This window comes from Microtus oregoni, unplaced genomic scaffold, assembly GCF_018167655.1.
Source record: "Microtus oregoni isolate MIOR12 unplaced genomic scaffold, Mior012 000009F_ref0000495, whole genome shotgun sequence".
In the NCBI taxonomy this organism is placed as follows: domain Eukaryota; kingdom Metazoa; phylum Chordata; class Mammalia; order Rodentia; family Cricetidae; genus Microtus; species Microtus oregoni.
The window spans coordinates 37,756,905-37,781,222 of NW_024543068.1; the positions used below are offsets into that span (position 1 = coordinate 37,756,905).

Here is a 24,318-nt window from a genome sequence, read left to right on the forward strand (position 1 = left end):
AATATAAATAGCGCTGTTTTTTCTTCTACAGAGAAATGAACTTTTCAACAGTATGATACTGACATAATTATCTTTTTTCCCACAAGTTAGTTTCCCAAGTGAAAATAATTTTGTTACTATAAAATCATATTGTAGTGTTAATATTAAGCAAATCTAGTAACTATTTTGGTTTTATTTTTGCTTGAATCTTGCGAAAATTGAACCTTTTTTCCTTTGAGCATCGAGGTTAGATCTTAGACTAAATCTAAAAAAAGTATACCAAATCATGAAATTTTAATTTGTGTTCAAACTTAAGTGTGTTTGTGTCTCACTGAGATTTGCATGATTTGAAAGTATATATTCCTTACAGTTACTCTCTGGAGAAATCTGAGGGAGTTGTGAATTATTAAGGCTCTGGAGAAGCATAGAGTAGGAAGAAAGAAAAATATAATATACCAGTTTCTTTATAGGCAATATTAACCTGACTTCAACTAGTGCTTACCTCTAGCTTTCTTGCTGTTTAAGGTCATACTGAAGATTGACTAACATCTGCTTAGTTAAGTAAAGTAAATACAATTTACTAATTCTTAAATATTAAATCCAAAAGGAGGGAAATTATTCAGAAGTGCATGTTTGGCAAATAATTGATATGGCAGAGGTACTTTATTGTGGATTATTTTGTTTCAAATTTAGAAAGTACAGTTAAGTTGTTGCTCACTATATGTAGTTATTTATTTGCTTCTAGTAAGTAAAGAGGACACGAGCCCCAAACTGCCTCCTCTTAATAGTGATACTGGTGGCAGCAATGCCAATGTTCCTGATCTAATGGATGAGTTCATAGCAGAACGGCTTCGAAGTGGGAATACCTCGGTGAGCTTGCCTTTTCTTTAATTTATTTGGTTTTTGAGATAAAGATAGAGAACTAAAAATAGGTATAATGTATATGTGGTGATTTTTATTCAAAACTTTATTTTTCCTGAAATTTAGCCCTCACTTAAAAAGTAATTTAAAAATTTTAACATGAATTTATTTTATGTGTGTATATATATGATGCTTGTATGCTATAGCATGCATGTGAAGGTTCACGGACAGCTTCAGAGAGGAAGTTCTCTGCTTCTGCCCTGTTCATCAACCTTTATAGTAAACACCTTCACCCCTGACTTACCAGTCCTTACAACTTTTTAAAGCTGGACTTAGTGCTACAAAGTTCTGTCCAGCTGCTCAGGAGGCTGAGGTAGGAGGATACTAATTCAAGGCCTTGCCTAGGGTGCAGTGTAACTTCAAAGCCAGCTGGTACAACTTAGTGTGATCCAGTCTTATAAAAAGTAAAAGGAGAGCTGACTGACCTCAGTGATTGAGTGCTTGTCTAACATTTACAGATCATTAGGTCAGGTCCCAGAAGGGGGTGGGAAGAGGAATATGTGTGTGTTTTAAATTAAAGTTTTTAAATTATATGTTTTTCAAAGACATAAAACATTGAAGCATGTAGCTTTTCACTACAGACATCCTGGACCATCTGTTAGTAATTGTGAGCCACTTCTTTCCTAGTTCCTCTTAACTGTCTTTCCAGTTGGTATCACCTGCTGTCAATAGGAAAAAACAACAGAAGTCACTTAGCCCAGTTCCCATAGTTTTGATAACAAACAATGCTTAAACAATTCAGATAACTTCTAGAGTTCATGTTAAAATTTACCTTTTATCTTAAATATTGAATATCAGAATGAAAATAGAAGCTAATGTATCTCTAGTTCTCAGTTGCAGAATTGCTTTTAAAAACTGTTTTATTTCATTTGGGTTTTAATTTGTCTGTGACTATTACATTTCCTTTTATTTGAATTTCTTAATGAGTAGGGATTATTTTAGAATCATAAAATGACATCTTTGCTATCTTTTCACTTTCTCTTCTGTTTGCTTTTTTGTCCCACTCTAAACTTTATTTTTCTGCTGTTTAAGAGCTTTAGATGCAACACCATCTCACCTGATACTTAGGTCTTTGCTTTAAGTAGAACTACCATAGCTTAGGTATCAGGTACATATCATTACGTATTATTTAGATTGTTCAGTAAGTATATTTCTCCTTTCCAAATGAGGTCCTAAATATCAGCATTTATACTGATGATTATCTTGAAAACTAAAGGTTTTTGGGTGCTTGATTTGAAATTTAAAAAATTTTAATTGTAAGCAAGAAATTTAATGTTTCTTGTTTTAGACATTGACAAGAAGGGGAAGTAGTCCAGGCAGCCTTGAAATTCCGAAAGATCTCCCTGATATTCTAAACAAGCAGAGCCAGATGCGTCCTGTTGATGACCCAGGTGTACCCTCAGAATGGACATCTCCTGCCAGTGCAGGGAGCAGTGATCTTATGAGCTCCGATAGTCATTCAGATTCTTTCAGTGCTTTCCAATGTGATGGACGAAAATTTGACAGTAAGTATCATTTACTGTTTGAGCATATGTTTTCAGTCAGTTGTTTTCTGACTTGTGGGTGGCATAGCTTTTACTTTACTCTCTGTTGTTACTTAGGAAATTACTCTATATGTTCATTTCACAATTTCTGAAGTTTAGGGAATCATCTCAGGTTGAGACCATTTTAATTTGAAAAAAATGGGGGAGCAAGAGTTATTTAAAAAACCAAAACCACCGTCCCTCATAAGAAATTGCATTTTAAAGACAAAAGATATGAAAAGAAAATTATTGAGAATGGTGTTAATGTTAAAATAAAGCGCCAACATAGTTATGAGATGCTATTCTTTAATCCACTCATATTTGCTGTCTGTTGTCCAATTCTCTACCCAGACTCTTCCTTGAATATTCCTCTATGTTAAATATCAGCTATTATTATTTGGTACCATATGTTACTACGTGATCAGGCTGTTGAAATTCTGTGTAATTCTAAGTGTAGACTTAGCATTCAGGGAATAAAATTAAAAACTTTAGGAATCAAATTTGTGAGTTAGGAGGTATACTGGAGTATTGTATGTTTCCTTTTTTTATGAGTTGATTATATACTATTCTGAGCTCAAACAGGTGAGATTTTAAGAGATGATGATGATGTGGGGGGAGGGGAGAGAGAGAGAGAGAGAGAGATTTATAAGAATACTTAAAAAGTAGTAAGTGTATTTTATTACCAGCTATCAGAAACTACATAAGAATTACATTTTAAAATAATTGTTTTTTGACAAAGATTTCTGTCTTACCCAGTCCCACAGTCATTCTGTCCCAAAGAAACACACAGAGGCCTACATTAATTACAAACTGGTTGGCCTATTATCTCAGGCTTTCTTATTAACTAATTCTTACATCTTACATTATAACCCATAATTTTTGTCTGTATTAGCCACGAGGCCTTGCACATTTATCAGTGAGGCATTCTTATCTTGCTTCCTCTGTGTCTGGGTGACGACTGCAGACTCAGCCATTCCTCTTCTCAGAATTCTCCTGTTCTGGTGGCCCTGCCTATACTTCCTGCCTGGCTACTGGCCAATCAGCATTTTATTAAACCAGTGCAAGTGACAAATCTTTATAAAGTACTTGACCATTGTCCCACAGCAATTATTGTTAATAACAAGTTGTTACAATCTTAAAGTGTTTCTAGTTGAGATCTTCTTCAAAATTTTACTGCTGCTTATATGTTCCAGAATGAAACAATGCAGAGTAGATTAGGAAGAATGTGAATATTTGCTTATTGTGTTGCTGAAGTACTAGTGTTTCTTCTTCCTACAGACTTTGGCTTTGGGACTGACATTGGGATCCCCTGCTCTGCTGATGTGGATTTAGGTTCTGGCCATCATCAGAGCACCGAGGAGCAGGAAGTGGCTAGCCTAACAACACTTCATTTAGATTCAGAAACAAGCAGCCTTAATCAGCAAGCCTTCTCTGCTGAAGTTGCAACAGTTACTGGTAAAACAACTCAAGGGAATGTTACTTAATCTTGGCTTCTAAACTTCCAAAGAATCTGGTTAAGTTTCTACAGCTTGTATGATCGACTGCTATTTCAATGGGGTTTTGCTTGTTTGTTTGTTTTGTTTTCATTTAATTTTTATTTTATTTTAACAGAGGAGCAAACAAAACAAAACAAAAACCCAGAGTAGTTTCTTGACGTGAAGTACATGTAGGTAAGCATTAGTGGACTTCATGTATATGCACCAGACTAGAAGCAGTTGTTAAACAGACAATCTAGAAGAGGAAACAAGTACTTCACTATATCTTTTTCCCTGTTGTTCAGAGTCAAACCAGCTTTTAAAGCATTTGTTGCAGGAAATATAAAGCACTCTGCCAATAAGAAGACGTATTTGTTAGTGTACTAGAATACCTAGTGATGCAGCAAATTATCCTCTTCAGATACTTTTTAAATGTGGCAAAACCCAACTTTAATATAGTAAGTGGAGTCCTGGAAGTTGAGACATAATTAAATAGATAAAAATGTTACTGCAGGGTTAGTGTAGAGATTACAATGATCTTGAAGGTTTTACTGCGTGATCTGAACTTACTCTGGTTCCAGCTATACCCTGATGCACCTCACTCAGCGGTTAGCCATTCCAGTTAACAATCATGGTAGTCGCTTATGATTCCAAGCACCATGATCTCTTTAAGAACAGAAATACTCATCAGCCCTCATTGTTCGCCATGCTCAGAGAGTCCAGTTTTATCCCATGCTTTTGAGGGCTGATGAGAAGCCAAGGACAATGGCACGGGGTTTTGAACCTACGTAATGTGCTGGCTTTGTGGGAGCCTAGCCAGTTTGGATGTTCACCTTCCTAGGAATGGACGGAGAGGGGAGGACCTAGGACTTACCACAGGGCAGGGAACCCTGACTGCTCTTTGGACTGGAGAGGGAGGGGGAGAGGAGTGGAGGGAGGGGGAGAAGAGTGGGAGGAGGGGGAGGGAAATGGGAGGCTGGGAGGAGGTGGAAACTTGTTTTTTTTTTTTTCTCCTTTTCTCAAAAAAAATGGAAAAAAATTAAATAAATAAATAAATAAATAAAAAAGAACAGAAATACTTCCCCATGCAGGCTTGATTCTAATTCTAATTTATTTAAAACATTAGTAAAACTGCTGGGTTTTCAAAGGTTATTACAATGTAAAAGAAAATGTCACCATACTTTTTCTTATTTCTCTTTATTCATCAAAAATAAAGCTCCAAGAGTTAGGGAGACAATTCAGTGGGTAAAGTTCTAGCCTAGCAAGCATGTGGATCTGAGTTTGAATGCCCAGGCAGTGCATTCCTCTAACCCCAGCTTTGAGGTACTAAGACAGGTGGATTCTAGAAGCTTGCTGGCCAGCCAGTCTACCCCAAACAATAAACTCCAGGTTGAATGAGAGGTATTGTCTCAAAATAAAGTTGAATAGCAATAGAAAATGATGACACCCTATTATCAATAATCTGGCCTTCCATGCTCCTACATGTGCCTGTGTGGATGAGTGCACCTGCATGCACATTATACACACACAAAAGGAAATCAGTAGTTCAAACAAAAATGTCTAAAAATTAAAATTTATATTTCAAGGAATTGGTTTATATGGTCTCTTTTTTTATAACTAAATGTCTAAGAATTTGTAATATGAATGCAACTATGTGCTACCTTGAATGGCTGATTTTGTTACCCTATTGGGAGGCTTTATAAGGAATAATAACCTTAATCACTGACATTGTCAGTAGTGCAGCAGTGTTTGAAGACAGCTGTGTTTTTATTCACAAACAGAATATTTAAGAGTGAGTATAATTTCATATACTTAATGTATAAAACTTCGACATAGTCTTTTCTGATGGTCAAGCTTGCGTGCATTATCACACTATTAACTGTGTTTTTTCAGAAGGATGCCAGTTGCCCTGGAATCCTCCCTTCTGTTAATATAGAAGTTTTTAGATACTACAAGAAATCTAGTGGGAAAGATGAAAAGATATGACATTTAATAATATAGCTAATATAAGCTCTATGTATATTTGGCATATGAGTATCAGTAAAAAATGTCTTTTAAAAAGCTCTTTTAACAGGGAAAAACTTTGTCAGCTATTATAGAATCTTGGCAATAAAATTAAAGATAATATTGACTCTCTAATAGTTTGTATAAACTGATTTTAAAATCTTAGGTCTGAAAAAGTGAATTTAGGCTGGGCAGTGGTAGCGCATGCCTTTAATCCAGCACTAGGGAGGCAGAGACAGACGGATCTCTGAGTTCAAGGCCAGCTGGTCTACAAGAACTAGATCCAAGAGAGGCTCCAAAGCTACAGAGAAACCCTGTTTTTTTTTAAAAAAAAATGAATTTAGGGATAACAAGATGATTCATTGGGAAAAGGTTCTTGCTTCCATTCCTGAATCCCAGATTTATATAGTGGGAGAAGAGAAGCAGCCCCTCAAGTCGTCCTCTTACCTCCACACACATCCTGTGGTCAATGAGTACACATGCACAGAGAGTAATCTAAAATATCTAATGTAGTGATTGTTATGAAACAGGATAACACACGGAGATCAAAGAAATAGATTTGGATTCCAAAGCATTTGATGAAAATATTGTCTATTGGAGTATGCTTGACGTTTTTGATAAGTGTTAAGGAGATTCTTCTCCATGTGCCTCTCGTGTGACAGTGCTTATGCTAAGCTTCTGAGTCCTCAGGTTTCTGCAGCTGTCTTATCATAGAAATTTTCTTGTATGTCAAGTAAAAGGAACAGCCGCCTAGTTAATAATGTGACTCCTGCATCTAATTAATCCTAGGTAGAATCAAATTCTTTTGATATATAATTATCATATGACCAATTATGTGATTGCTATAACATGGTACATATAATATAGTTCTTTATTATTTGGGGCATTTATTGTGCCATTTTTAAAATGTGTTCCATACTTTTGGAGATTGATACAAATATGTAACTTAAGTTGATTTTTGCTTTACTGTATAGAAAAAAGTAAAAAGGGCAGATTTTTACAATTATTGGGTCTAGAACATTGATATTTCTGAGCTAGAAATTCAACATTAGAAAATGAAATTATATATATATATATATATATATATATATATATATATATATCCTGTTTAGTGCCAATGGACTCTCCTCTGCAACTACCATCGGCTGTTCTGTAATGCAATTTATGCTACACATTACTTAAAGTAGTAAGATGGTTTGCTGTGTGTCATGCACTGTGGTAGACACCAGCAGTGCAGCAGTATAAAATAAGTAGCAAACCTGTGATTAAGGCATTTGTATGCTACTGAGGGGTGTTTCAAACTGAACAGGCATGTTGAAATCGGTATGATAGTGGTATAATGTGAAGGTATGAAATCAACCAAACTATATGGCAGGGAGTTACACTTGGTAAGGTCAGAAGTTGGCATCAGTAGAAAACAATGTCTAAACCAAGAATTTAATCAGGATTCTTTCCACAGAAAAGAAAACATGGAAAAGGTCTAGACTCTGATGATTTTAATAAATACAGTTCATTTGGCTAGAATACAGAAGTTATACGTAGATTGTGGAGTACAAGAGCATTTCAGAGGCGTCTGAACACTAGGAAATGAATTGAGGCTTTACTAAGATCAGTGAGAAAACTTGGAGGATGTTTGTTTTGTTTTTGAGATGGGGTCTCAGGTGTAACCCAGGTGACCTTAAATTCATGAGCATCCTGTTTTAGCCATCCAAGTGCCAGGATTACCGGAATGTGTCACCATACCTATTGATTTGCAAGATTTTTGTTTGGTTGTTGTTCTGTTTGGTAGGTTTTGAGGGGAGGGTTGACTTTTTCACATGTATGTATGTAGTAACGGTATGAGCTGTGGTGCATACCAAGATAGAAGGATGATTTACCAGAATCAGTCAGCCTCGCTCTATCATGTAGAGATTCTGGGGATTTCAGGTTGTCAGACTTCTTAAACAGGTGCCTTTAACTGACTGAGTCATCTTGCAGACTCCATTTGCATGTGTTTTAAAGACAGGGTTTCATTAAGCCCAGGCTGGCCTCAAACTGCCTATGTAGCTGAGGATGATGACACTGAACTCTTGTTCAGTTTGTTGTTGTTGTTGTTGTTGTTGTTGTTATTGATTTTTATTGAGTTCTAAATTTTCTTTGCTCCTCCCCTAACTCTTCCCTCCCCTTCAACCCTCTCCCAAGGTCCCCATGCTCCCAATTTACTCAGGAGATCTTGTCTTTTTATACTTCCCATGTAGATTATATCCAAGTATATCTCTCTTAGAGTCTTCATTGTTGTCTCTGGGATTATGATTTGTGGGCTGGTTTTCTTTGCTTTATGTTTAAAAATCACCTATAAATGAGTACATGTGATTATTGTCTTTCTGTGTCTCAGTTACCTCACTCAAAATGATGTTTTCCAGCTCCACCCATATGCCTGCAAAATTCAAGCTGTCGTTATTTTTTTCTGTTGTGTAAATGTACCACATTTTCTGTATCATTCTTCTGTCGAGGAGCATTTAGGTTGTTTCCAGGTTCTGGCTATGACAAATAATGCTGCTGTGAACAATAGTTAAGCACATGTCCTTGTGGCACAATTGAGCATCCTATGGATATATACCTAAAAGTGGTATAACTGGGTCTTTAGGAAGGTTGTTTCCTAATTTTTCTGAGAAGTTGCCACACTGACATCCAAAGGGGCTGTACTAGCTTGCACTCCCACCAGCAACTGAGGAATGTTCCCTTTACCCCACAACCTCTCCAGCATAAGATGGACTCTCAGAGTTGTTTTGTTTTGCATTTCTCTGATGACTAAAGATGTTGAATATTTCCTTAAGTGTCTTTCATCCATTTTAGATTCCTCTGTTGTGAGTTCTGTGTTTAGGTCTATACTCCGTTGTTTTTATTGGATTATTTGTTCTTTTGATGACCAATTTCTTGAGTTCTTTGTATATTTTGGAGATTAGACCTCTGTCTGATGTGGGGTTAGTGAAGATCTTTTCTCATTCTATAGGCTGTCGTTTTCTCATTCTAAAGGACCATGTCCTTTGCTTTTCAGTTTCGGGAGGTCCCATTTATTAATTGTTTCTCTCAGTGTCTGTGCTACTAGGGTTGTATTTAAGAAGTGGTCTCCTGTGCCAATGCGTTCAAGTGTACTTCCCTTTTTCTCTTCTATTAGGTTCAGTGTGGCTATGTCTTTGATCCATTTGGACTTGAGTTTTGTGCATGGAGATAGATATGGATCTATTTTCATTCTTCTACATGTTGATATCCAGTTATGCCAGCACCATTTGTTAAATATGCTTTCTTTTTTCCATTTGATGTTTTTTGCTTCTTTGTTCAAAATCAGGTGTTCAAAGGTGTGTGGATTGATACTAAGGTCTTCTATTTGGTTCCATTTGTCCTCCTGTCTGTTTTTATGACAATGCCAGGCTGTTTTCAGTACTGTAGCTCTGTAGTAGAGTTTGAAGTCAGGGATTGTGATGCCTCCAGAAGTTCTTTTATTGCCCAGTATTGTTTTGGCTATCCTGGCTTTTTTGCTTTTCCAAATGAAGTTGAGTACTGTTCTTTCAAGGTCTTTGAAGAATTTTGCTGGGATTTTGATGGGCATTTCATTGAATCTGTAGATTGCTTTTTGGTAAGATTGTTATTTTTACTATGTTAATCCTGCCTACCCAAGAGCATGGGAGATCTTTCCACTTTCTGGTATCTTCTTCAATTTCTTTCTTCAAATATTTAAAGTTCTTATTATACAAGTCTTCTACTTGTTTGGTTAGAGTTACTCCGAGGTATTATATGCTATTGTGTCTATTGTGAAGGGTAATTTTCCTCTGATTTCTTTCTCGTCTTGTTTATCATCTGCATACAGGAGGGCTACTGATTTTTTTTTTAGTTAATATTATATCCTGCTACATTACTGAATGTGTTTATGAGTTGTAGAAGTTCCTTGGTAGAATCTTTGGAGTGGCTTATGTAAATTATCATATTACCAGCAAATAGTGAGAGTTTGACTTCTTTTCTGACTTATGTCCCCTTGATCTCCTTTTGGTATCATATTATTCTCTCTAGGACCTCAAGAACTATATTGAATAGATATGTAGAGAGTGGACAACCTTGTCTTATTCCTGATTTCAGTGGGCTGAGTGGGAGTTTCTCTCCATTTAGTTTGATGTTGGCCGTTGGCTTGTTGTATATTGCCTTTATTATGTTTAGGTATGTTCCTTGTATCCCTGCTCTCTCCAAGACCCTTATTATGAAGGGATGTTGGATTTTGTCAAAAGCTTTTTCGACATCTAATGAGATGATCATGTGGTTTTTATTTTTCAGTTTGTTTATGTGGTGGGTTACGTTGACAAATTTTTGTATGTTGAACCATCCGTGCCTCTGTGGGATGAAGCCGACTTGGTCATGGTGGATGATGGTTCTGATTTGTTCTTGGATTCGATTGGCCAGTGTTTTATTTAGTATTTTCACATCAATGTTCACGAGTGAGATTGGCCTATGATTCTCTTCCTTAGTAATGTCTTTCTGTGGTTTGGGTATCAGGGTAATTGTAGTCTCACATTTGAAGACTTTAGAACAAAAAGAAGCAAACTCACCCAAGAGAACTAGACAGCAGGAAATAGTCAAATTAGAGATGAAATCAACAAAATAGAAACAAAGAAAACAATACAAATATCAATGAGACAAAGAGTTGGTTCTTCCAGAAAATCAACAAAATAGACAAACCTTTATCCAAATTAACCAAAAGGCAGAGAGAGACTATCCAAAATCAGAAATAAAAAGGGGGACATAACAACAGACATGGAGGAAATACAGAGAATCATCAGGTCATATTTTGAAAACCTGTACTCCTCAAATTGGAAAACTTAAAGGATATGGACAACTTTCAGGACAAATATCACTTACCAAAGTTAAATCAAGACTAGATAAGCAAAATAAACAAACCTATAACTGCTGAAGAAATAGAAACATCATCAAAAGTCTCCCAACCGAAAAAAGCCCAGGACCAGATGGTTTCAGCTCAGAATTCTACAAGATTTTCAAAGAAGAGTTAATACCAAAACTCCTCAAATTATTCCACACATAGAGACACTGAACTCTTGACAGCTCTTAGTGCTGGGATTATAGGCATATGTGTTATTTTCAAGAGAATTTGCAATGAGGATATAATCATTGCATTTTCATGCGTTTTTGATGTTTTATGAGAATAGATTGGTAGGAAAAAGTAGAGATAAGGGCTCCCTGGGAGCTGGGAACTACTGTAAACCAAGCTAGCATTGATCTATATTATTATATAGAAGAATAGTTCCATCACTATTGACCTGTTCCAAATTCAAATGAGAAAAAGAGAATAATAGCAGTGGTACCTGAGTTTCTATAGTTAGGCCAAGAATCAAGATAGAGGTTGCCACTGTCACTGGTGGTTCCAGTTATCTTGTATTCCTGATCCTGTGTCCATCCAGTGGTAGGCAATATTATGATATTTTTGACATCTTTGGGCAGTATATAACCTGGTTTATCTTTTGATGTTTTAAAATTATGTCTTTTTGGTATTTGAAGGTACCCTGAATATATTCTTCACAGTGATTTTATGAAATTAATTTTGCAGGTTCAGAAAGCGCTTCCCCAATACATTCAGCTCTGGGATCCCGGTCACAGACACCTTCCCCATCTACACTAAATATAGATCACATGGAACAGAAGGATCTGCAGCTCGATGAGAAGCTCCACCACTCCGTTCTGCAGACACCAGATGATCTAGGCAATGTTTGCAACTCAGATATTTGCTGTTCTTACAGAGTACTAGTATCAGAACCTAAGTCATCTTAGATGTGATTATTTATACTTATTTAAAGTCTTTGAATTTTCTGAGTCTTCTGTTGCTTTTCTTGCCCTTAAAAGGGGCTATTATTCTTATAGATTTGTTTTGCTTTGTTTGTTTGTTTTTTGTTTTTTTTTCATTTTATCATAGTCTTAAACATTTTTTATAATTAAGGCTTTTAATTGGGGATAGTGATTGCACTATTTGGGGTTGTTTCATTTATTGATATGATATTTGTCCTTTCCCTCTCCCTACCCCCCCCATCCTTCCTTCCCTCTCTTTCTTGTTTTGAGACAGAGGCTCACTGTGTATACCTAAGTGGCCTGGTCTAGAACTCACAGTGAGTTCTGCTGCCTCTGCCTCACAATTGCTAAAATTAAAAGTGTTTCACCATGTCTGGTTCCTTGTTTAAATTTTGACTTTGAGACAGGGTTTTGCACTGTAGTCCAGGTTGGCCTCTAACTCCTTCGGCCTCAGCTTCCTAAGTGCTGGAGTTCTAGGTGTGCTCACTATGTTTCAGGTCTCTTAATACTGTACTTGAATACATTGCTCACTCACAGGAGGAAGTAGTAGTACTATCTTTTGACAGCCAAACTTTCAGTAAAACAATTTGTCAAATTAGTAGTTTTATCTTTTTTTAAAAAAAATAAAGGGAACTGAAATCCTGCATAGTATAAAAAGCATCAGATAAATACTTGGCCACATATTTTGAAAATTAGTTAATGACGTAGTTGACCAAATATTTATTTATAAGTCATAGTAAAAGCCCATTTTTTATTATCCATATATCACATTTATTCTTATTAAAGGAAGAATTGAAAGGTGCTTAATTCCTGGACTACTTTAAAGGGCTCATTCCATTATATATATATATATATATATATATATATATATATATGTTCCTGAAATTACATTAATTTGTTTTTCTATTTATTGTTGGTATTCTGTTTTTATTGAAAATAGATTCTTCTCTTTTTTTTATAAATATTTATTTATTTATTATGTATACAATATTCTGTCTGTGTGTATGTCTGCAGGCCAGAAGAGGGCACCAGACCTCATTACAGATGGTTGTGAGCCACCATGTGGTTGCTGGGAATTGAACTCAGGACCTTTGGAAGAGCAGGCAGTGCTCTTAACCACTGAGCCATCTCTCCAGCCCTAGATTCTTCTCTTATACAATACATACTGACCACAGCCTCCACTCAGCCTAGAACCCTCCCACTTACCCTTTCCCAGATCCACTTCCCCTACGTTTCCTCTTCAGAAAAGAGACAGCCAAACAGGACAAAACAAGATATAATAAGACAAGGCAAAAGCACTCATATAGAGGCTGGAGAAGGCAATCCAATTGTAGGAAAAGAGTCCCAAGATCAGACAAAAGAGTCAGAGATACACCTGCTCCCACTCTTAGGAGTCTCACAAAAACACCAGGCCGACAGCCATAATGTATGCACAGAGAGCTTTGTGCATATTGCATGCTGGCCCTGTGCTAACTGCTTCAGTCACCGGGAGCCTATGTGAACACTGTCTAGTTGATTTGCTGGGCCATGTTCTTCCTGGTATACTCCATCCCCTCTGACTCCTACAATCCTTCCTTTCCCTGTTCTCCTGGGGTTTCCAGATCTCTGAGGGAAGGGATCTGATGTAAACCTCCAATTTAGATTCTCTCTTTACAAAATGTCTGGCTGTGGGTCTCTCTGTATACTGCTGGAGGAAGCCTCTCTAATGATGGCTGGACAACCATCTATGATACATATATCTCATATCTGTACTCATAGATGGTTTCAATCTATGAGTACAGCACCAATCTATGAGTACAGCAGAATATTATTAGGAATTATTTCAATGATTTTATTATTTGTTTGTTTGTGTGCCAGTTGTTTGGTCTCTGGGCTATCCAGTCTCCTGTTCACGGCCATCCAAGCAGTATAAGACACTGACTCCCTCTCATGGCATAGGCCTCAAGTTAAACCAGATGTTAGCTGAGTACTCCCACAAGTTTTCTATCACCACTGCCCGAGCACATCTGGCAGGCTAGATAGATTGTAGGTGGAGGGTTTTGTGGCTGGGTTGGTATCTCTTTTTCTAGCCTGCACAGTACTTTCCTGCACTAAAGAGATTAGAATGTAGAGGTAAAGGCTCCAAGATGCAAGGCCAACTCAATCTCTCGACTTTTCACTGAGCTGTGTGGATGTTGCCCTCTGCAATGGTGTCTTGCTGTCAGTTTTCGGAGAATGATCTTCTATTCTAGCATCAGCCTAGGTTTCAGGGATCTCCACAAGACCCCTTTGGCCAACAGCTCAACCAAATACAACCCAGTCCCACCACTGGAAGCCTTGCCTGGCTACAAGATGGCCAGTTCAGACACCATATCCTCCATTACTAGGAGTCCTCACTAGCTCTACCCTCATAAATTCCAGGAAGTTTCCACTGCACTAGATTTCTACACTGCCTCCAATGCCCCCCAGTTTCAGTTGTCTCTCCCTGCACTGTCTCCCTCTACTCCCCGCATATACCTGATCCTTCCCTTTCCAGTTCCCACCTGCAAAATCTGTTTCTTCTTCCTAAAGAGGTCCATGCAGCCCCTGTAGAGTAAAGGGCTCATTCCTTAGCATGCAGTTATATGTTTCTGCTTTGTGGATTATGGTGACCTTTAACATTTGTTTGTATATTGTTTTCCTACCATTTGGAAGAAAAATTTTAAATTACAAGAGAGTTAACATGACTAGTTAAAAAATCCATAAATCATTCAAATAAATTTTACCAGGCTGTTACTATTTTGCTGGTTTATACCTGTTTTTCCATATAAAATTAAAATTTTTAATATTTTATACCTGTAAACTTAAGTAGATCTGTCCGATTAATATAGGCATACTTCCCTTATAGCCACAGTGTATTAGCTTCACTCACAATATTTAACATCAATTGCTGGTCTCTTAACTGTAGTATTTTCCTCAGTTATCTCATCAATGGCATTTGTAGCTGCCCCATACAGCTTGATCCAGATTGTAACTAAATACTGTTTATTATTTCTTGCCCTCTTAGTTATTTAATATTTTGTAGTTTACTTTGTGAAAGTTAAGTCAGAGACAAATGAATTGATTCATCTCAATATTCATACACATACACACACACACACATGTATAACACATACACACACATGTATAAAGAATCTGTAGAGGGGGCTGGAGAGATGGCTCAGCGGTTAAGAGCATTGCCTGCTCTTCCAAAGGTCCTGAGTTCAATTCCCAGCAACCACATGGTGGCTCACAACCATCTGTAATGAGGTCTGGTGCCCTCTTCTGGCCTGCAGGCATACACACAGACAGAATATTGTATACATAATAAATAAATAAATATTAAAAAAAAAAGAATCTGTAGAAGCCGGGCGGTGGTGGCGCATGCCTTTAATCCCAGCACTCGGGAGGCAGAGGCAGGCGGATCTCTGTGAGTTCGAGGCCAGCCTGGTCTACAAGAGCTAGTTCCAGGACAGGAACCAAAAGCTACGGAGAAACCCTGTCTCGAAAAATCCAAAAAAAAAAAAAAGAATCTGTAGAACAGGAAGACATTACAACTCTATGTGTTAGAACTCAGTCTCTTTCTTTTGATATACTTACTGGCTTTATACTGAATGCCAATTTTTAATCTGAAGATTAACTATATAATACCTTTTAAATGTTATTAGTTATTGTATAATTTACATACAAAGAGAAAATTTAAGCATTATAAATATAAGATAAATTTCTTGCAAAAATGGACCAACTATAAATTATCAATATATTTGGAATATTATCAAATATGAAAGATCCTATTTAAGTTGGGAGATGGTGGCACATACCTTTAGTCCCAACATTCAGGAGGCAGAGGCAGGTAGATCTCTTAAGTTTGAGGCTAGCATGGTCTACAGAGTGAGTTCCATGACAGCCAGGGCTACACAGAAACAACCCCACCCCCGCCAAAAAAAAAAAACGGTTAAAATTCATTTTGTCCATAAAACGTTTAGTTTCTTAAGTGCATTAGCTGCAAGGACATTAACATTTTTGTTTATTTTTGTTTACCTGTTTACTGCAGGGTCTCATTGTGTAGCCTAAGCTAGCCTTGAACTCTCTTGAAACAAAAGTCCAGGCTGACCTTGAATTGGCAAAGATCCTTCTGCCTCAGTTTTGCTAAGAGCTTGGATTACAGGCCTTAGGCACCATTTACACTTTCTTATAATTTCCTATACAATTGTATGCATGTAATAATGGATTTTTTAAGCTGTAAAAAAAAACTAGCAAAACTATCTATTTTATAAGTGAGGAAGTATAGCCTTAAGTAGTTAAAATAATTTGTTTAACGTGGTTAGTGGCAGAAATGAGACAAAGATCAAGATTGCCTGTATTTATTACTTTTCACCTTTTTAGTATTAAAGATAAAAAACATAGTTATGCTGGACAGTGGTGGCATGAGGCAGAGGCAGGAAGATCTCTGAGTTTAAGCCCAACTTGAACATGGTCTATAGAACTAGTTCCAGGACAGACAGGGCTATACAGAGAAACTGTGTCTCAGAAAACAACAACAACAACAAAAAGGCTTAATTACACTATTATTATGTTCAAATTTTAGTTCAAGTATCTTTTTTATGTTGTGATACTTCTTTCATTGTTACTGTTTGCATACTCTAGCTTCAAAGAAATTGGCTTATGAAGACTTCCTACAGGAATTACTTTTAGCCTAAAATTTTCTTCTTGATTATATAGTCTAGTTATTATATAGAAGTGAGAGTGTGTGCTTATAAAATTGATATTTTATAATACTATCTCTATCACAGGCTGGCAAGATGGCCCAGTGAGTAAGAGCACTGTAGCACCAGCCCCAGCACCTGCCTTCAGTCCCCAGACCCACAGTGTAAGAGGAGAACCACCTCTACACATGCGTGCTCTCTCACACATATATCACGTATATATGGATAATAATTTCTCCTTTTGGTAGCTGTACAATAAGTGCTAGTTGCATATTTTTCTTCAGTAAATCCCAATAAAAACCCTATTACATAGGGAATTATGTATTGGAAAGATTTTGGCATCAGAAAAAGTTACTTATATTTACATTCCGTTAGTTCAGATTTGTAGATATTTGAGATTATTCACTTAAGTTGTCTCTTTCAGGTACTAACACTATTGTGTTTTTTTTTTCTTTAGAAATCAGTGAATTTCCATCTGAATGCTGTAGCGTAATGGCAGGAGGTACTCTCACTGGGTGGCATGCTGATGTTGCTACTGTTATGTGGCGAAGAATGCTGGGCATTTTGGGAGATGTCAATGCTATTATGGATCCTGAAATACATGCTCAAGTTTTTGATTACCTCTGTGAACTTTGGCAGAATCTAGCCAAGGTGAGAAAAAAAAGGCTATAAGAGGAAATGGAAAGAAAAATAAACTATTAATAAATAGAAGAAGGCTGGTTGTGGTGGTGCACACCTATAATTCTGGCACTTGGAAGACTGAGACAGGGTAGAAGCCATGCTAGGCTACATAGCAGGCTCCGTACAAGCCCTATCTATTCTGTCTGAAGAAACAACAAGCATCCCTCCACCTCTCCCCAACAAAAAAAGAAGAGGCGTTTGAGAACATAATTACAACCTTGATCTTGCTTTGAATTAAACAAATGCTCAACATGAAGTCACTTGGCCATAATTAGCCGTAATGAAATAGATTGTTATGGTAGAGACTGGATTTGACTTCTGTTTAAGGTAAAACAACTAAAAGAAGAAATAGTTTTAATACATGTTTGTTACTGTTTATTTGAAAATTATAGATCAGAGATAATCTTGGCATTTCAGCAGATAACCTGACTTCACCTTCTCCACCTGTTTTGATTCCTCCATTAAGAATTCTTACACCTTGGCTTTTTAAGGTAAGCTTGACATATAAAACATTATTCTTTACTAAGTTAATCTTGAGCAACTGATAGAAATTTTAAACAGTTATTTGGTCTTCAGAACACTTAGTTTGTAGCCAGTATCTTTAAGAAATTTTACATAGAAAGGAGAGTTATGCATAACAGAATTACATTTTTATTTGCTTGTTTATTTATGTAATCAAGCAAAAGTAAGTGTAGAAAAGTATGCCAAAAATTTTTTAAAATGTACTTATTTTTATTCATTTTCCCCTGTTAGGGATCTAACCCACAGCCTTGCATGTGCTAGACAAGTGCTGTAGCACTGAGCTATATCCACAGCTCTAGAGGAGGCTGTCTTCATTGTATTTAGAGAAAAATAAAGCACAAACTAGTTCCTAGTCCTGACTTCTAGCTGGGTAATAGAATTGGACCAACAAAGAAATATATGAAAACAGATATTGCTTATTATATTTGATTGTTTAAATATTTATAAACAATATTTGGTTTTTAGTATTAAAACTGATTTCTTCATTTTAGGCAACCATGTTGACTGATAAGTATAAACAAGGTAAATTACATGCATATAAACTTATTTGTAATACAATGAAGAGAAGACAAGATGTATCTCCAAACAGAGATTTTTTAACACATTTCTACAATATAATGCATTGTGGATTGCTTCACATTGATCAGGTAAATATGTGTACCTACTAAAACATTGTTTTATCAGCTGTGATAGTTAGTGTTAGTTGTCAACTTGACAAAAATTAGAATCACATAGGAGATGGGCCTCTGAGCATGTCTGTGAGAGATTGCCCTGACTACATTAACTGAGATGGAAAGACCTGCCCATGTGAAGGGCACCATTTCCTGTGCAGAGTATCCTGGACTGTATAAGATAGAGAAAGGAAGCTGGGGACGGCATGAATTCACTCATTGCTCTCTTCTATCTGTGCACGTAGTGTGCCCAGCTGCTTCAAGTTCTTGTTACTATGGCTTCTCTGCAGTGATGGACTGGAACCTAGAGGTCTGGGTTAAGCAAACCATTTCTCTCTTGAGTTGTTTTGTTTAAAGTATTTTATCACAACAACAGGAAAGAAAACTAAGACATTGGTTTTTAATTATGCCTAACTCTTGCTCTAGAAGATGTAGAGTTAAAAATGTCTTTCATATGTAGCAATTTATTTATAATTCATTTCCACTTTATGACCTCTTTTATTCTTGAAAGGTGATTGAAAACAAGCTATTGCAGTACTTAATGCACTGATGTCAGTATTCAGTTTTTTATTATTGTATTATTTTTTAAAACAATCTTTTTTAATTTTACATACCAATCCCAATTCCCCATCTTTTCCCTATTCTCGTTCCTCCCACCTTCTCCCCACCCCAGCTCTCATCCACTCCTCCAAGAGGGTAAGGCCTCCCCATGGGAAATCAAAAAAGTCTGTCACATCACACTGAGGCAAGATCAAAGCACCACCTTTCCCCCTTATCTAGGCTAAGCAAGGCTCACTCCATAGGGAATAGGCTCCAAAAAGCCAGTTCATGCACTAGCGGTAATTCTCGGCCTCACAGACTGCCCAAGCCTTACAACTTTAGCTTTCACATACTAACCAATTTACTTTTTGAAGAGATTAAACCATCCTTTGGTTACGTTGGTTTTTCTTAATATTCCAATGTGTCTATTTTTAAGCATTTTATAATTAATTCTTAATCGACATTTGAGGCATATGAATTTGCTCACCTTTTCATACAGCAATCATAAGGTTTATTCTACTCTAAAATTTACCTCATATTTTCTTATTACTAAATTACATTGCCATAATGATAATTACATTAACGTGGGAGCTGTATCATTTATGATCATTGAATAATCATAGATAAGATTCTAGGACACATATTTGAGTGATCTTGATCTTAGTTGGAAAAATAAAAAGTGTGGAAGAGTACTGTAATTTGTTTAAATGTCCATTGGAGAACACTAATATTCAAAGCTGATAGTTATATTTCTTTCTGAGAAAATGAGAAAACTTTCTTCATTAATTTAAAAATAATTGTAGTGTCCAAACCTTATAAACATATCTCAAATACTATTACGTACTTACTACTATAAAAGTAGAGTTTTCCTTTAAGGTCAGTCATATTTAGTGGAAGGATGACTGGTTGGAGAAGGGGATCAGTAGGAGGAGGTGGGGCAATGACAAGAACGGGTTCAGGGTGAATATGACCGGAGTATACTATGTACCCATGTGACAATATCATAATAAAACATATTATGTTGTTGCAGGGGGCTGCTTGTTCATCCTGGCCACCCGACAGTTCAGCCCCGAAATAATCACACAGAAACCATATTATTTAAATCACTGCTTGGCCCATTAGCTCTAGCTTCTTATTGGCTAACTCTTATATATTAATTTAACCCATCTACATTAATCTGTGCATCACCACAAGGTTGAGGCTTACCAGCAAAGTTTCAGCGCCTACCTAAGTTCTGCACTATCAACAGGCCAAGGCAGTTTCTTTAACTAATGGTATTCACAGCATATAGAAGGGAACTCCACATCAATGTATAATCAACATAGGCTAAACCTTTCCTGAAAAGTCACATTGAACAATACAACCAAATGCACTGCATCTTTCCTGGCAAATCCAGAATCATAATGCCATATTAAGAATATTCACTTCAAAACACCTACCTTTAGGTTTCTGAAGCTATATATCTATTATTCAAGGACTTCCACTTTCTCCAGTTGCCACATAGCAGATCACATAGGTTCAGTGTAGATGTAGGGTGTGAATTTTCACACAGAAGCAACTAGGTGGCTGGAGAAACTGCTCTGTAATTTTTGGAAATGTGGGGCTAAAATTTGCTGTGAAGCAAAGAGCCCTCCTTGCTTTCTAATGTGGAAAAGAAAGTTCTATCGTTGATGTCATTTAATCAGATATGTTTTAAGTTTACTTTCCTAACAGAATATATGAAACACATATTAATTGGAAGAATTAAAATTAGTCTTTCCAGGTAGTCAATCAGTATATTTTTTATTTCACACTTTACCTATTTTTAATGAAATTGATTAGCTGATACCCAATAATACATATGTGATATCTTTCTTTCCTTTTTTCCTTCTTCTAAGGACATTGTCAATACAATCATCAAGCACTGCTCACCTCAGTTTTTTTCACTTGGTTTGCCTGGTGCCACAATGCTGATTATGGATTTTATTATAGCAGCTGGGAGAGTGGCTTCTTCAGCTTTTCTTAATGTAAGTCCTTATTTCTAGTTCTTTTAAGGTAATAAACTCTATTGATCAAGACTCAGCTCACAAAGCAACAAAAAGTGTTATTGCTGATAAAATATAACAAATTTATTTCCAGGAAAGTTTAGCATTTATTTGGAATTGATTGCTTCTCCCACATTAAAAAGAAAGAAATTCTGATGTGTTAAGAAATCAATAAAATTAGTTGGTGAATTGCCCCCAAGAGCTATAAAAAATGGTTTACATCTGATAGAAAAAAAAAGATTTAAAATGGGGACATGTAGGGAATGAGGGACGGAAGTGAAGAAAGGGTTGCAAGTTACTGAAAAAGATAAGGAACCATGGAGAGTAATTATTACTGCATGTTTATTAAATCATCACGTTTTTTAATGAGAATTTTTATTTGACAATTAAAATTTTAATATAAAGAACAAACATTTATGGGACAACCCAGAAATGTGCCCTTGGAGTAACCTTTACATGTTAAGAAGCTGTGAGATAATTGCACAGAAACAAGGGTAGGTGGACTGTTTCCTATGTAAGTAGCAGAAGTGAGCTAGCTAGAAAGATAGTAGCTGAGGATGTAGTGCTAGCATGGGTTAGATTTTCTCTAAGGAAAATTGAGTCATCATTTAAGGAAACATGATCAAATGTGTATTTTAGAAAGATCACTTTCTAATGTCCTGTTAGAAAAAATATTAGGGTATATGGAAGAGAAAATACTGGCATACAATTTCAAAGAATGCATAACCATTTAATAGATTATTTCTGTTTTGCAAAAGCCCAACAGTGAATGAGAAAAGTGCTGTTTGTGGCCTGATGTAAGGTGTGTATTGGATACTGATGAGAGGTCAAGAGAGATGTTTTAGAAGTATTTTTAAAGCCCTGAACAGGAATACAATTGATCACCCAGAGGAAATGTCCAACTGAAAAGGAAAAAAAAAACTGCATTTCTAGACAGTTTTGTTTCCACTGTTCCTGGAAAACATTCACAGTGTCTTGTATCTTGGTATCACCAGGGTCTAGCACAGAGCAGTGCTTAGTAGATACTGCTGAAAATGTTAAGTACTTATCCAGTATCAGTATATGCTCAACATTGTGCTTAGACTTTGGTGGTTTATGAACTTTGTCTTCATTTTATATATGCAGAGGATGGTCTAAAGAGGAACAGGAACTTGTCCTTTCTTATCACTGAAAGCATAGTCAGCACAACAACATGCACTATGGTCTGGGTGCTCATTAGCAATACTAAAGTACTGAATCAGAACCTAGGTTGTGATGAGATTATAGATGATGAATGACATCATTGGGAGATGCATCTTAGTATGTTTTAAGTGCTATGGACCACGTTATAGTGCTATACTGACTTAAAGAAATACTTTAAAATAAGTAAAGAGATAATTAAACTGTCTTGAGAATATTAAATAAATATATTACTTTTGGAGTAGATTACATGGAAAATAAACCAAAGGTGAAACACAAGCTACAAGTCCATTGTAGTATTACTACAGTACCCAGATAATCAGCCTCTTAGACTGGCAAAAGTTGATAGAACTCAAAGGAGATTGATATTCATATAACTGTCACTTCTTATTAAGTTACTGTGAAAACTTTTCTTTATCAATGAACCAGTTACTCCAGATTACTAAGCATATTTTCTGCAACTTCTCTCAAAGTTCTGTAGAAATAAACCCTGATGCTTTTTATGTGACTAACTTTCCTCCTCTACATCTAGATATTGGTTATATAACAGCATCCTTTGGATAATGCAAGCAACAGCCCCTTTCTCTGCTAATTCGCATGCTGCCTATTACTGAGGAAGGCTACGTAGAAACCAAATCATTATAAGAAAGCAGTTGGACACTCACATGTGCCCTGTAAGGTTAGAGGCAGTCTTCCTCTGGATGGTGTTAAAAATACTAATTTCAGGTCTTGGCTCTTTCAATTCTCATTTTAGATCCCATCCATATCATCTCTCATTGTTAATGATTCCTTCCTTCCTTAAGCAGATTACAAGTGATTGAATTTTTTCTTTCTTAACTATTACATAATCACTTGTTCCTGTTGTAGCTTCATATTCAGACATTACAGTTACCTTACCCAACCTTTAGCTAAATATCGAGTTTTTAAAAATTAGTTCTATTTGTATAGGATAGTTTTTATTTTATATTTTTTATTGATTTTTATTGAGCTCTACATTTTTCTCTGCTCCCCTCTTTGCCTCTCCCCTTCAACTCTCTCCCATGGTCCCCATGCTCCCAGTTTATTCAGGAGATCTTGTCTTCTTCTACTTCCCATGTAGATTAGATCCATTTATGTCTCTCTTATGGTCCTCATTGTGGTCTAGGTTCTCTGGGATTGTGATTTGTAGGCTGGTTTTCTTTGCTTTATGTCTAAAAGTCACTTATGAGTGAGTACATATGATAACTGTCTTTCTGAGTCTCGGTTACCTCACTCAAAATTATGGTTTCTAGCTCTATCCATTTGCCTACAAATTGAAAGATGTCAATTTTTTCTGCTGTGAAGTACTCCATTGTGTAAATATACCACATTTTCCTTATCCATTCTTCAGTCAAGGGCATTTAGGTTGTTTCCAGGTTCTGGCTATGACAAACAATGCTGCTATGAACATAGTTGAGCACATGTCCTTGTGGCACAATTGAGCATCCTTTGTATATATACCTAAACTCAAAAAAATCAGTAACCCTCCTTTACACAGATGATAAATGGGCTGAGAAAGAAATCAGAGAGACATCACCCTTCACAATAGCCACAAATAGCATAAAATATCTTGGTGTATAGGATAGTTTTAAAGCAGGGTGGTAGATGTCGATTTACTCTGCCCTTTCAAACCTGTAAGTCTAGATTGTCTTTCAATCTGGACATGAAGTGTTTTGTCTTTTGTTGTGTTGTTTTGTTTGAGATAGTGTCTTTCTGGTCGTACAGGCAGGCTTTCAGCTTGCAATTGTTCTGCCCCAGCCTCTTTAGGGTGGGGATTTTGATATACTCTAACAGGTCCTGTAAAAATGAGCTGTTCTGTTCTGTTGAAAGTCATATAAGCTTAAGTCATACTAAGATGAAAATCTTTTAGACACTGAGTCTTGATTTATGTGAATGGAAATACTGTGTTGCTAATATACTGGTGTTTCACATTTTTATTAAGTATTCTTAAACCTAAAAACAATTAGTCTGTAAATTAATGCTTTGGTCCCTGTTTGGTGGACATGCAAGAGGGCAGAAGAGGAAATGTTCAATATTGATACTTAAGAGATGACTTAATAAAATGAAAGACAACATGAAATACTTCTTATGATTTATGTTGACGTGAATTATAATGTTAGTAAATATTAAGGATAGTGGTTTTGTTCATATACATAAAAAGATAAAAAAAACATCTATTCTGGTACCTATTTCTTAAAGACAGAATTAACATTTTAATCTCTTCTTATGCACTCTAAAGTAGTGACATCAAG

The 24,318-nt window shown here is 36.3% G+C and overlaps 1 protein-coding gene across 8 annotated transcripts in view; it reads left to right on the forward strand.

The window, feature by feature from the left end:
- The window catches only part of Ralgapa1 (Ral GTPase activating protein catalytic subunit alpha 1), a 237,244-nt gene that overhangs the window by 108,595 nt on the left and 104,331 nt on the right, over positions 1–24,318 (forward strand). For all 8 annotated transcript variants that reach the window (XM_041658516.1, XM_041658517.1, XM_041658518.1 and 5 more), the window contains 8 exons: positions 725–849; positions 2,189–2,405; positions 3,702–3,878; positions 11,493–11,645; positions 16,889–17,082; positions 17,505–17,603; positions 18,126–18,281; positions 20,723–20,851. In XM_041658516.1, the coding sequence (XP_041514450.1) occupies positions 725–849; positions 2,189–2,405; positions 3,702–3,878; positions 11,493–11,645; positions 16,889–17,082; positions 17,505–17,603; positions 18,126–18,281; positions 20,723–20,851 (1,250 nt within the window). The remainder of the gene's footprint in view (positions 1–724; positions 850–2,188; positions 2,406–3,701; positions 3,879–11,492; positions 11,646–16,888; positions 17,083–17,504; positions 17,604–18,125; positions 18,282–20,722; positions 20,852–24,318) is intronic.